The 14,070-nt window shown below is 39.5% G+C and overlaps 1 protein-coding gene across 1 annotated transcript; it reads left to right on the top strand.

Moving 5' to 3' along the window:
- The first annotated feature begins 3,643 nt into the window (after positions 1-3,643).
- ccdc47 (coiled-coil domain containing 47) lies at positions 3,644-12,565 on the top strand. Its single transcript, XM_004552442.2, has 13 exons — positions 3,644-3,801; positions 6,281-6,573; positions 6,672-6,773; positions 9,227-9,401; positions 9,507-9,628; positions 9,715-9,780; positions 9,897-9,998; positions 10,179-10,289; positions 10,416-10,501; positions 10,575-10,633; positions 10,733-10,842; positions 10,916-11,083; positions 11,945-12,565. Exons 1-13 carry the CDS (start codon positions 3,750-3,752, stop codon positions 12,023-12,025), a joined length of 1,527 nt encoding a protein of 508 aa, XP_004552499.1. The 5' UTR covers positions 3,644-3,749; the 3' UTR covers positions 12,026-12,565.
- Positions 12,566-14,070: the final 1,505 nt, after the last annotated feature.

The following is a 14,070-nucleotide window of genomic DNA, read 5'->3' on the forward strand; positions in this document are numbered from 1 at the left end:
TTCTCTGCAGCTGCTCTATTCCCATGTTGTTGCAGTATATTAATGACTAACCTCGTATTGTGGATGGATTATCTCAGTTGTTCTCCTGACTGAAGTTTGGTCCGTTTACAGCATCCTGCCATGCGATTGCATTTGTCTCTATCTATCAGGAACCTTCACGTTAACTTTTATAAGTGGAAAAGTGTTAGTGTTCGTCCTCCAGCTTCACTGTTTATGTTATGCTAACATAGCTGTGTCGCTAGCGATCACGTAGCACATCATTATATACCAGCTAGCCCAACTTCAATAACCCTACAAACGTCACTGCTGTTTAGTTTCCTGTCTTCATTTATGTTGGAAGTGATAGCAGAGCTGTACGTTTGATTTTTTCAGAAATCTCTCAGTCAGAACATGCAATATCATGCTTAGGTAACTAGCGAAACTAGCGAGCTAACTTCCGCTAGCTTCCTGCTAACTTCTAACTCCGTTAAATGTAATAACTTTTGTTTTCATGGATGCCTGGAAGTTAAACTTTATAGTTACACCTGGTAAAGCAGCAATGCTGATCGTTTTATTAAAGATAAAAGAATTTAGACAGTTTTTAACTCTAAGTGATGCTGCAGTGTTGTTTGTCCTGTATATTAGTCCGACAAATATGACAATAACAACAGCCGCTTGCATGTTCTGCAAAAAAATGTGCTTTGTTGTGTATCTGACGGACAAACACCAAACCAGTTCCACATCACGGAAGTTGCACCATTTTTACAAACCAATTCTGGTTCATCTGTTTCACTCAACAATCGGCCATGTGCGTATGAAAACAAAGGCACTGCGCATGCTCGTTTTACTCCCATTCTATCGCGATATTTCATTTTCCTATCGTTGCCTAACATTATACCGGTATTACCGTGAACGGTATAATATGGCCCAGCCCTAGTTGTAACTATCCCCACTAGTGAAGACTGTCATTTCCACAATACTGCCCCCCTAGGTCCGCAGCGCTGTTAAAAAGGCTGTGGAGGTCCCTGTATTAAGCACGTAAACCTGTGACACAAAAATCACCAAACTGAGACCACCACAGACTGTTTTCCTTCGTGGTGATGAAGGAAAATGCTGGGCTGGCTGTGGCGTGGGTGTGGTCCTTGGCCAGCTGCAGAGGAGGCGTGACGCAGTGAGCTCCCGGGGCGGCGCAGGGGCGGGGTGAACAGGTGTGCTGGGATCTGACAGTGATTGTGTCTCTTTATGTGTTGGCAGTGACAGACGGAGAAGGAACGTGACAGCAGAGAAAGAGAGCGCGGAGTATATGTGTCCACTACAACCCGAGCTTAATAAAAAGTTCTGCACTGTCAAAAGTCGCTCCGGCTGGTATTTCTTGGGTCCACCGTTACACTGGTGCCGAAACCCAAGAAATACCAGCCGGAGCGACTTTTGACAGTGCAGAACTTTTTATTAAGCTCGGGTTGTAGTGGACACATATACTCCGCGCTCTCTTTCTCTGCTGTCACGTTCCTTCTCCGTCTGTCACTGCCAACACATAAAGAGACACAATCACTGTCAGATCCCAGCACACCTGTTCACCCCGCCCCTGCGCCGCCCCGGGAGCTCACTGCGTCACGCCTCCTCTGCAGCTGGCCAAGGACCACACCCACGCCACACTGGCATCTATGGCGTTATTTTTGTGCCACTATTCTGAGCGCACGTAAAGAAAAGTGAGCGCACATAGAAAATTTTTGCAGGTGCAAGTATTGCATTTTGAGGAGAAATTTATTTTGAGCGAAGAAAAGCTAAATTTGAGTGAACAGAATTCATTGCTGCGTGCAAAAATGTATTTCAGTGTTTGCTATTATCCATACACATACACAATAGCAGCCCCTCTCGCTCAGTTTTTGCACTTGCTCGCAATGTGTTGCTTGCATAAGTGCTCTAACGTTTTCGGAGATAGATAGGCATCTAAAAGGGCATTTATTCCCTTCAAGGACCTGAAGCTCCATAAAGCACCCCTCCAATAGTCCTGATTTTGAACTGTTGTAGTCCTGTTTTAATTCCAGATCAGTTCTGGGTCTGGTTGAATTAGGGCTTAGTCCGCATGTCTTGATACAGCCCCGACTTTGTTCTGCCTTGCTGCTTTATTAAAAAACTAGTTTAAGGTGTCCTATATATGTGATATATATTCTTCTCCATATGAAGTCATTCTTTTTTGAACAAAACTCAAAACAGAGCCAATCTTTCAGTCATTTCTAAGCACCCCCCGGCTGGGGCGCCAAAGTAATACCGTAAAATAACAGAAAATAACTTTCTCATAAAAATACAGTTATTTTCAGTGATGAAAATAGAGTTTGTTGCACTAATTTTACATGGGATTTTGCCTTTTCCGAGTGCTTTTAGACATTAAATTAGGAACATTTTAATGTGATTAAACAATGAAATTACCTATAAGCAAGGTCAATGAATGTGGCAATATGAATAATAATGCTTAAATTTGCAGAAATATACAGTTAACAGTTGGGTTAAATAACATTATTTGATGTAAAAAGTTGTATATTCAATTATATTTGAATATATCTACATTATACAGCACAAAATAATTTGATTTATCTTTTAAAATGTGTCAAAAAACTAGAGAATGGCTTCATAATTATAACTTCATAACTTTCAGTTTGAATTAAGTGTGCTCCCTGTAAGATTGTGGGTTTTATCTGTCACAAAACACCCAAAGAACCCTTATTAAACAAAACCCCTGATTATAATTACATCAAGATTATGTTAATTCTTGATTATGTTGTGTCTGAGCAGTTTGTAGATGTTTATTTTACTTATAAGACAAGAGACATTGCTTCAATCATTAACATGGATTTTATTGACAAAAAGATAACCCTTCCTGGAACAATCCAAGAACAACTAACACTTATGTATAAACAAAGGCAAGTAGAAAAAAGAATGTAATGCAAACGCACATTTGAGCACATAAGAAGGGGACGATGCCACCTCGAACGTTCATCTGCCTCCCCACATCTGGAGCAACGAAAAGGGATATATTTGAGGCACAAAACCTGCAGGTTTAGAAGTAGCTCTAGCTTTCTGAAAGTCTCACATTCAGGGCTGCTGCTGGCAATTTGGGTTCCCTTGGAGAAATTTGCAAAGTAACCATATGCAAAGAACAACTCGAGTAAAACAAAAGCCTCATTGTTATGTTGATTATACTTAACTGATAAGTATTGATATGTTGTAAGTTGTCACTTTAACACAAACTTTTACCAAAATAACTGAACGAATGGGACTGTGTTTCGACGACTGTAAATTAAAGGAGTATTTTTTTTAAACTAGTCTTTTTAGGTACAAAAGCCTGCATGCAAATATAAATTACGCTTGCCATATTATCTGAGGATCTGATGTTTTTATGTTTTATATTATATATTTTATGCTTATATATCTATTTGTTTATTTGATTTACTTTTTTATCGTTTAGAAATAAGAGCGTTTTATTGAATCCGTTAAGATTGACGGTAAACGAGAAATATCGTTAAGATTAACATGTGGTGTATGACAACTCAGGTTTTAAGTGTAACTGTAGTTGCGCGCTGTGTCCGCCAGGGAGCGGCAGTGTCGATAGACCTTAATGTAGACATGCAAACACTTCCGGTTTTAACAATCAAAATAAAAGTTTCATTTTGGAAATGTACAGAAACAAATCCACCACATCCGGTCGCGATACTTTAATTTTGAAAGGTTTTTCTTGATTTTCAGGTGTACCGTCACCACAAGGGCAGTTCATGCTATTTAATCTACACGAGCACTACTTTTACCGTCACAGGTCGACTTCAGGTGAGCTGTTTATTCACTAGTTTATGATAAGTGGGCTTATTTTAAACGTAAAGGAAGTTTTGTTTTCCTCAAATCGTAAGCGGTGTTGTTAGAGACGTGCTGTCATGCTAGTTAGCTACCGTTAGCATGCTAATGTCAGATTTGCTAGCGGTTAATGAGTGAGTGAAAGCTGGGCGGCGGGGGGGATAGGTTGGGTGATATTAATACTGTTTATGCTTTAATTATATAGCCATTACTAGATAAGGCCGCATTTATAGTTTTAACACAAATGTCACTAAAAAGTCAAAGACTTAAATCTCTGTTTTAGCTGTTAGCGAGTGTTTAGCAGAGATTGGGTCGGTGGCTAAAAGTTACTTGAGCTAAAGAAAGCTCATAGGATTGAAGCTGCTTAAGTTACTCCCGGCTGGCATGTGTGTCTACAGACGTCTGAAGGTGTAGTTTTATAAGTTTTCTTTAATGATAAAGCGGAGATGCGACAATTAAAGGTACTTTTTTTCATTAGTCCTTTCTGGTTTCTGTCGCTATACTGGGAGCGCTTCCTCTTTGGGAATTTGTCACCTTAATATCCCACTGTGTGACGAGATTAAACTTCCTTAGAGTTTAATCTCAAAGAAAGATGGTGGTTTTAGATTAATACTTCAGTCTTTGGGTTAAAGATCTGCTAAACGTAAGACGCATATGTAAGTTCCTGTGGTCAAGTGTTGCTGAATCCTAGTAAGTTAGTGGATCTTTTTCTGCTTATCTTGTATTTTTGTTGTTGTTGGAGCTCTGTCTTTGGCATCATTAACTTGATGAACTATACACTCGTCAATAATTACTTTACCACACCTGTCCAAAAATATTGTTCTTTATAATATGTTGTTATATGCAGTTATTAATTTTTAATGTACAGTACAACAACCACATAAATATTTAATGTCCGATCTCATCGATATAGTTCTCAAACACGCTGGTCATAAAGAATGACATTTCCATACCAGATTGGGGTGCCAGTGGAAACTGCGTTACTGTTGGCTGAAAACAAAGGAAGAGGAGAGAGGGAAGGAATATTAGGAGACTGCAAGAGAAGGAAAGGCAGGACTGTAGATGTGAGAGTAGGGACTTGACTGGTTCATAGATGTAGTGAAGGGGGCAGATGTCAACCCCTAAAGGGAGTAGCCAAAAGAAGTATGACCCTTGTCTCTTAGTGGGTGTGGATGGGGATGGTCCTAGGTGGTTATAATTAGTGTTATGGTTTTATTTTCTATGCTTCAGTATGTCTGTCTTTATATCTTAACTCTAAAGTTCTCAAGTAAGTGGCCTTATGTTCTTCTGTTGGGTGGAGTAAGAGAAAGAGAGAGTTAAACTTTAAAATTTTTAGTATCCGGTTGAGGATATGGTACACTTTGAGGTTGTAAAATTTCCCTAAAGCCACAGTTCAGTTTATTTCTCACAGAGAAAGAATTAAAAAAACAAAAACAAAATCAGGTTATCTCTTTTGTGTAAATCATTCACGGCGGGCAGAACTGTGCAAATGACTTATTTTATTTTGTTGTTGTTTGCTTGGAAACCTGCATATTTACATAGCAGTAGATATCAGGGGGAAGATTTCTTTCTTTTGCATGTTTCCACATGAAAAACCAAATCTGTCCTGAGAACCAGCTCCATGCATAACATCAAGCTATCCTTAAGAGTAAACCAGCATTATAACTTATAAGCGTATCACTAATAAAGCTCTGACACTGCATGTTAAAAGTATAGCACTGTAAGTGTAGTTAGTGATGTATGGAGCTTACAGTTTTTGGGTTTTGTGTTGATGCTAAACAGTCTTCTGCCTGAGTGGAGGGCAGGGTGTCATAACAGTTTATAGGCTGGGTCAGTGGGTGGGTGGGATCCCTCATAATACAGACCATGAAGGGGAGGGAGCTACAAATGATCTGGGCAGCTTCCACTATGCTCTGCAGCGGCTTCTTCTCAGCAGCATACCAGGTGGTGATGGGGTGTTGAGGCCAACCTGCCTCAGCCTCTTGAGGAAATGAAGTCACTGGTAGGCGTCCCTAATGATGCTGCAGGTGCTACTGTTCCACGTCAATTCCCTGGAAATGTGTTCTCAGATGTATTTGAAGTTGTGGACTGTTTCTACAGCTCCTCCTCTGATGAAAAGGGAGATGGAGTATTGCTCCTCTTCCTGAAGTCCAAGACCAACTTCCTTATCTTCCCCACATTGATGCAGAGGTTGTGCTTCCCACACCCATCTATTATATCTTTCACATCCTGCAGATATTCTTTTCTACATTAACAAAGGATTTTGCGTATAAAAGTTTGGCTTTTCACCAGAACTGGTTTTATAAAATGGACAATGATTAAAGAAAAATGCACAGATTTCTGTTAAATGAAGTTACACAATACTCTTTGAGTATTTACAAATAAGGTGACATAAGTGGCTTTAATGTTAACCCTTATTTTCCTGTTTGTCGCATCAACATTCTCTCTGATGCAGGTCCCACCATGCAAAGCCTCTATCTCCTCCTGATACCTGCTCTGCTGCTCCTCTTGGCCATCCCCGTCTCCAGGGGGCGTTACAATGATGATTTTGACGATGGAGAGGACCTAGCAGACTTCGATGACAATGACTTTGCCGAGTTTGAGGACATGACCGATGATTCAGCAGCTGAAGCAGAAACCGCCCCTCCGCCTCGGGCTTCACCATCCTTGCAGCCGGATGAGGATGAAGATGAAGCCACAGTGGAGCTGGAGGATGGACAGGATGGTTTTGAAGACCCAGACACACAGGTTCATTACCTTCTAACTCTTTACGTCTCAGTATTTGAACACAGTTTTCATACTAAATCATGTTTGTTTTGATTTATTTTGTTTTCGTATTTTACTAGGATCAAGATATATACAGCAAATATGACCAGGAGGAGTTTGAGGGGATTGGAGACATGGAGAAGACTGGACACTCCATGAAAGACCCCCTGATAATCCACACGGTAAGCCGGGCTTACTGCTGAAATCTCCTAAAAAGCAAGTCTGGCATAGTGAGTGGAGCATTCCTAATCCTTAAATATACTTTGCATGTTTGTGAGTCCACTTACTCCTGCGAAATAGGACTGTGAGTGCAAGGATCCATGCAGATCACTAATTTGACCACACATAAATTCTCCATTTATATGTGGAGAATTTACATTATTGTGCAACAGCTTGACATGCTCTCCAGTCTGTGGACTTCAAGCAGACTTCAAACAAGTAAAATGGGGATGATGACTTGGATATCTATTGCTAGTCATATAAGTGAAGTGTCCAAATGAATGCATAGATGAAAGAGAACTCTGCCTAGATGTGGTGTAGCAAAACCTTCCACAGGGGAACTTGTTCTGCCATCAATACTAATCAATGATCATTATCATATGTTAAAAAACAAAAACACTAAACATGATGTCTTATAATACAGAAAGATCAGCAGTTCAGAAAAGGTTTATGCCAGTCATAAAACTCGGTCAATCCTAAAGACACAGACATCAACTTTAATAATCCCACACTGAGGGAATTTACATGATACAGCAGCACAAAGAAGAAAGAAAAATCAATATTATACGTTTAGAAATGGAAAGAAACGACTGTGTACAAATTAAAAAAATAAAAAAAGCCAAAATACTGCACAAGAGTAATTTGTACTGTATATTAAAGGTTGCTTTATCCAGTAAAATACACTCAGATTTTATTTTTATGTGTACATAAAGTGCAGTGGGAGTGATGGTGTATACACTCATACAGTCCCGATCAAAAGTTTAAGGCCACTTGAAAAATGTGGAAAAAAAACATATTTTGTATTGTTGGATCTTAACAAGGTTCCAAGTAGAGCTTCAGCATCCAACACGAAGAAATGGGAGTGAGACTAAACTTTTTTTTTTCGAGAGTGCAATTTATTGAAAACAACTCTTAAACTGAAACAGGCTGTTTTACAGCTGATCAAAAGTTTAGGACCACATGCCTTTAAAAGGCCAAATCTGTGCAAAAAATGTGGATTCATTGTAATTTTCTGTCAGGTAGTCACTGTCATGACGTTCTGATGGCAAAGGCAAAAAACTTTACCTTTTGAATGTGGATTGTTTTTAAATTATTATTATTTTTTTTACATTTTTCAAGTTGGTCTTAAACTTTTGATCTGGACTGAGTTTTAGCACACGTAACACACCCTATTATGTGTGTGAATTGTACCATCTAACTACTGTCAGGAGGAAGGAGCTATGGTGCTCTGTCCTACACAATGGCTGTAACCATTTAATGCTCAAGGAGCTGCTCAGGGCCTCCACATTCTCATGCAGGGGGAGAGAGAGGAGCTGTACATCGACCATAATCCTCCTCTCACCACCTCTATGGAGTCTGGGGGACTGGCCAGGACAGAGCTTGCCCTCCTCATCAGTCTATTGAGTAAAATAGTCTCAGAGTTGCACTGATTTGAGCTAGATTACTAAGTTAGTCAGACTGATACCCTGGCTGTTATTCACCTGTTTCATACACAGTAGTGTCTGTGTATGTCTGCAAAGGAATGACCGATCTCAGAAATGTCAAACCAGGTTTGGGGTTATTTAGAAACAGTACAGTCATTCCAGAACAAAAGTAGCAACCTGTAATATCCCTATTATGTTACAGTCAAAAAGAAATCAACCAAGTTTTCAACCTGAAGATTGTTTTTGTTTTTAAAAATTGCCATTGTTTAATAGTTCAGAACATCTTAAAAAAACAAACACAAACTTCAGTAATTCAGGGCAAAAATCACATTTAATCATTATTTTAATAAACAAGCCTCATGTAGTTATTGAACTAAAAAATTAAATTTAAAGTTTAAGGATAGATTAATTTAAATAAAACATGTACGGCTGAACAAGTGGATGTGTTGGAAGACACAAGGTCATTCTGTAATCATTAGGCTCAGACTAGCAAGTGTTTTTTGACTGTAAACCAGTCTTTCCAGGGCTGCAGTCAGTCCCCCGCTGGCCCACAGCATGCCTGTGGGTGTAGATGGGGGCAACAAGAGCCCCAGGCAGCAATGAACTAATCCACCTAGGGAAGAACAGCACAACATCACTGGGGAAACAAAAGCAACAACCAAATGGCACAATGTATTAGCAAACAGCTGCAGGCTAATAATGATCCTAAGGAAGGACCACCTGCAAAAACCTTTGACTCACTTCAAGATCAGTGAGGCTTCCAGGTACTTTTAGGAGTCATTTTGTAGTGAAGTGTAATAAACCTTTAATTTAAAATCTTCTAATTTTATTAAAGATGCTGTTAAATGTTTACATTAAAAACAAGGATAATAAAAACAGGCCTTAGAGTGAGAAATTATAAATTAATCTTTATTGTCTTTTTTTTTTTTCTTTAAATTTAATCTTCATTCCTGACTGAGCTGCCATACTCTTGGCTGTTTGCTTCTCTGCAGGTTCCTGCACATCTCCAGAACAGCTGGGAGAGTTACTACATGGAGATCCTGATGGTGACAGGCCTGCTGGCCTATATCATGAACTACATCATTGGAAAGAACAAAAACAGTCGCCTGGCTCAGGCCTGGTTTAACTCGCACAGGGAGCTTCTTGAAAGCAACTTTGCACTAGTGGGTGAGTTCTTTCCACACTGCCAGAAAGATGACTCAACAGGCTAGATCTGCTTCCTTGTATTTAGTGTTAATGGTTAGCATGAGGTTAACTGTTGACACTTTGTAGGTGATGATGGCACCAGTAAAGAAGCGGTAAGCACTGGGAAGCTGAACCAGGAAAATGAGCACATCTACAACCTCTGGTGCTCTGGACGTGTGTGCTGTGAAGGCATGCTGATCCAACTCAAGGTGTGGGCAATGTGTTCTGATATACAAGTATGAGTATTAGATATATGTATGCTACATGTATCTCATGTTTTTATTGTCTTTTAAAGTTTCTTAAGAGGCAGGACCTGCTTAACGTTTTGGCCAGGATGATGAGGCCCGCCTGTGACCAAGTGGTACGTTTTCACTTTTTCTTTTCTCTCCGCTGTATATTGCTGCAGATACACTTTCTAACCAGCCGCATCTGTGGGTTGGTTTTTGTTGTTATTTTTGTTTTGGGGTTTTTTTGCAGCAAGTCAAAGTGACTCTTAATGATGAGGACATGGATACTTTTGTATTTGCTGTGGGCACCAAGAAGGCCACGGCCCGGCTTCAGAAGGAGATGCAGGACTTGGTGAGTTTCCTCCTCAAATTGGACATGCAATTTTGAAATTCACTGTTTTTATGCAAATACTGACTTGTGTAGTCTGGATTTTTTGAATTTTTACCAGCTATGCATTAATATTAAAATAAAAGCCTTGTTTTTATGTATTCCTTTATTTTTTTATTTTATTTTTTATCTCTTTTATCTCAGAGTGAGTTCTGTGGTGATAAGCCAAAGTCTGGAGCCAAGTATGGGCTCCCAGACTCCCTGGCTATTCTTAGTGAGATGGGCGAGGTTACGGATGGTGTGATGGACAACAAGGTGAAGTCTGGCTCTCATATCAAAGCAGTGTCATAAAAGAGACTGAATATTCTGAGAATACTCTCTTTAAATCTGTTGCTGTCATTAAAACTCTGTGTTGCCTCCCTTTTTTTTTTGTCATTTAAGATGGTACATTATATCACCAATCATGCTGATAAGATTGAGTCCATCCATTTCTCGGACCAATTTTCTGGTCCAAAAATTATGCAAGAGTAAGTAATCATTTACTTTTTCAGATTATAGTTAAGAATTTCTGTCTACTGATGGATTTATTTGATGCTTCAGGGAGGGTCAGCCCTTAAAGCTGCCTGAGACCAAGAAGACACTGCTGTTTACATTTAATGGTGAGCATGTCATTTCTGCTACTGTCTTGGACATCGTCATTAAACCTAATTTGATTTCACTGGTGTTTATTTTAATATATTTTATGTTTTTATATTCAGTGCCTGGCATGGGCAACACCTCTCCCAAAGACATGGACGCTCTGCTTCCTCTCATGAACATGGTGATCTACAGCATCGATAAAGTCAAGAAGCTTCGTCTGAACAGAGAGGTGTGTACAGTGCACCCACTATTGCAGTGTTTTAATGTTTTAGCTTCTTTTTTAATCATTCTTGTATGTTTAGGGCAAACAGAAAGCTGATAAAAACCGTGCCCGTGTGGAAGAGAACTTCCTGAAGCAGACTCACGCTCAGCGTCAGGAGGCAGCCCAAACACGGCGGGAGGAGAAGAAGAGAGCAGAGAAGGAGAGGATCATGAATGAAGAGGACCCTGAGAGACAACGTCGTCTGGAGGTCTGCAACAAGAACTTTTCAGACTGAATACACTCAAAATGATATGATATGGTATGCAGTAAATGTGCTGATGGCTTTAGCTAAAAGAAAAAGAAAAACTGACCAAACATGGTAAAATCCACTAGTAAGTGAGTAACTAAAATATTTATATACCACTTTTCATAGACAAAAAACACACAAAGTGCCGGACACAATTAAAAGACAATATCAACAGAGAACCATGTTTTAAAAAAAGAACTTAAAAAACATAAATGAAGACCGTGAGAAGAAGACGCCACAGAGTCAGATAAACAGAGCTGGAGTGGTAATCTGCTCCAAAGCCTTGGTGGCACAGACGGAAAAAGCTCTGTACAAGGGAAAACTAATAGATTTTGCGCTTGGGAGCAAAGACAATAAGCAGCAGTGTGACAAGAAGTCTGGACCTTGTCCATTTGGTGTTCTGGTATGCAAGTGTGATTAAAAAGCATGACCTAATGACTGGTTGCAACATCTTTTCAAACTAACTGTCTGTTATTGTAAATCAGATTGGTGAAAGTTTGGAAATAACAGCAATCTGAGTGATTGCAGTTAGCCTGAGTTTGAGATGGGTTGCCTCCCATCAGGCAACATCTGCAATCAAAAGTGGCCAGAGGTTGAGGGAGTTTCATGATCAGCAATTGACTGCTGCAAGTCCATCTCTGAATGCAATCGGCTTTGAATATCTTTTAGATATCTTCAGTTCAAGTGACTAATATTATCAGTTATAATGTACATTGATGGTGTTGGGGTGTCACAACACTTTTAATTAAGACACTTATACCTTAGCAAGACAGCAAGTGTGCAAAATCTGCAAAATTCAACTCTCTCATGTGACATTTTCAGGAAGCTGCCCAGCGGCGTGAGCAGAAGAAGATTGAGAAGAAGCAGATGAAGATGAAGCAGATCAAAGTCAAAGCCATGTGAAACATCACCACAGGGATGAGGATACAAGCACACATAAAAGCAGTGCTCAGCTCAGACCGTTTTCTTCCAGCTTGTCTCACCACGTCCACAGCTCTTCCTTACAAGTCGCTCAAAGCTTCAAACAGACGTTTTGCACCTCTGGATGTGTCGAGCTTAGCTGTTTGTATCACCACCTGCTCCATGTCAGTGGCTAAATCTTAAAGACTGTGAGTGAATATGAGGACTTTTTTTCACCATTGAATCTGTCACCACTTCTCACGTCAAGATTTTTCCCTGAATTTCATGAACGTTGCGTAGCTCAGTGAGCTTTTTAACCTTAGTTTGCAGGGAAGGAATACGCTATTTGGTAATACTCAGACACATTTTTTTAAAGGAATAAAAGGATTGCTGTGGTTTCATTGGATATATATTAGCATTAATATAATAAATGATACTGTCAAGGACGTTTTAATTTATATATGCAATGTGGTTGATTTCTTGCAAGTTGTTTCTAATCTTTATCTGAGCAAAAAATAAAATGTACTGGAGTCTGTTGGAAAACTTTGTTTTTAATGGTAAATGACAAGGCAGCTGGTTATGGGTGTTAGTGTGGTGTGTGTGGGTAATAAAATAGTCTCTCAATATTAAATTGATATACTTCTTTGGGTGGTAGTTGTTGAAAGAGTGAAGGAATAAAATGGGCACCAGAATACGGGTGGGGCTTAGTGCTAAATTTAACTAGTAGACTCTGTCAGCAGTCTGAGCTACATTTGGTAACATCGGCATGGTCGTGTCTTAACAGGCTGAAATATTATAGTCCTGTGAGGCTGGAAGTCATTTGTAATCATGAAGGTGTTTAATAGTTTACTGAATCTGGAGAAATGAAGTGCAGAAATGGACTTGTCATTTTGTCAGCTAAAATAATTTAATCCTTGTCTTTGGTAAAATGTTAGTTCCTTTTTTTTTTCTTTTTTTTTTTTTTTAAAGTGTGACAGTCCCAGATGTTTGTTTAATGAACTCCCCTCTCTGATTAAAGTAACAGAAGGCACTTGTTAGTATTATTGGCAGTTTATTGCTGCCCTTCTTTTAAAGGTGAACTAGAACTACATCAATTTACTAAATATACAATTCAGCAGCACAAACCAGTTCTTACATACTTTGACAGGTGAGTTCTTTTTCATCTCGAATAAATCAGAGAGATAATAGATACTCGTCACACTCTAACACAAAGTCGGTTAAACTTCAGGCAATTGATCTGTCCAGTTAGAAAGCTAGAACCAATATGAATCCATTTCACCTGCTTTGGGACATTAAAAGTGACAACTGATGCAATGGAGAGTCAACAACCTTTGTGTGACTCTGCCAACCTGGCACAGTCACACAAAGGTTCTGGTTCTTGTAGCAGTCTCAAGAGGTTAGAGGGGCATCAGCCCAGCAGCAGGAATAATATCTGCTCCTTTTTCCATAGAGAATCAGAGGGATCCCTACCAGAACTCTGGAAAATGCCCTCCAGCCTGGTTCATGTTTGTGACTGGACTCTGAACCTGGCTCCATGGTGGTGACATGAGGTCCTACTAAAAGATCCTGGTATCTTTTAGTAAGATCTGCAATCACAGTTGTGCCCCATGCAGCTTGATAGATTCACCACTGGCACCCTGTTCTTTACACAGATGAGAACAAGCTCATGCTAAGCACCTTGGTGTGTTCAAGTGACGGAGTCTAGGAACACCATGGCAAATGTTATGCTGTCCCCAACAACATGGATTTGCAACAGTTTATTCTTCATAACCGGACAGATTGATATCCCTGCAGTGTAACCAACTTGGTGTTAATCAACTTATTTAATAAATTATGGAATTTCCTATCCAAAATGTCTTAAGACCAACTTTATTGTCACACTATTCAACATTACAAGGCAGGTACTCCAGACGGAGCTTATAAGCATATTTTACATCTGGTTAATTATTGAACTAGGGACAAAAATCTTGAGTGCCCACCTTGAAGCTTTGGAGATTGTTTAGATCTTCTGTGCCTAAGGTCAGTCCGAATTATTTGAATTTCATGGT

Source organism: Maylandia zebra, linkage group LG4 (assembly GCF_041146795.1).
Source record: "Maylandia zebra isolate NMK-2024a linkage group LG4, Mzebra_GT3a, whole genome shotgun sequence".
Taxonomy (NCBI): Eukaryota; Metazoa; Chordata; class Actinopteri; order Cichliformes; family Cichlidae; genus Maylandia; species Maylandia zebra.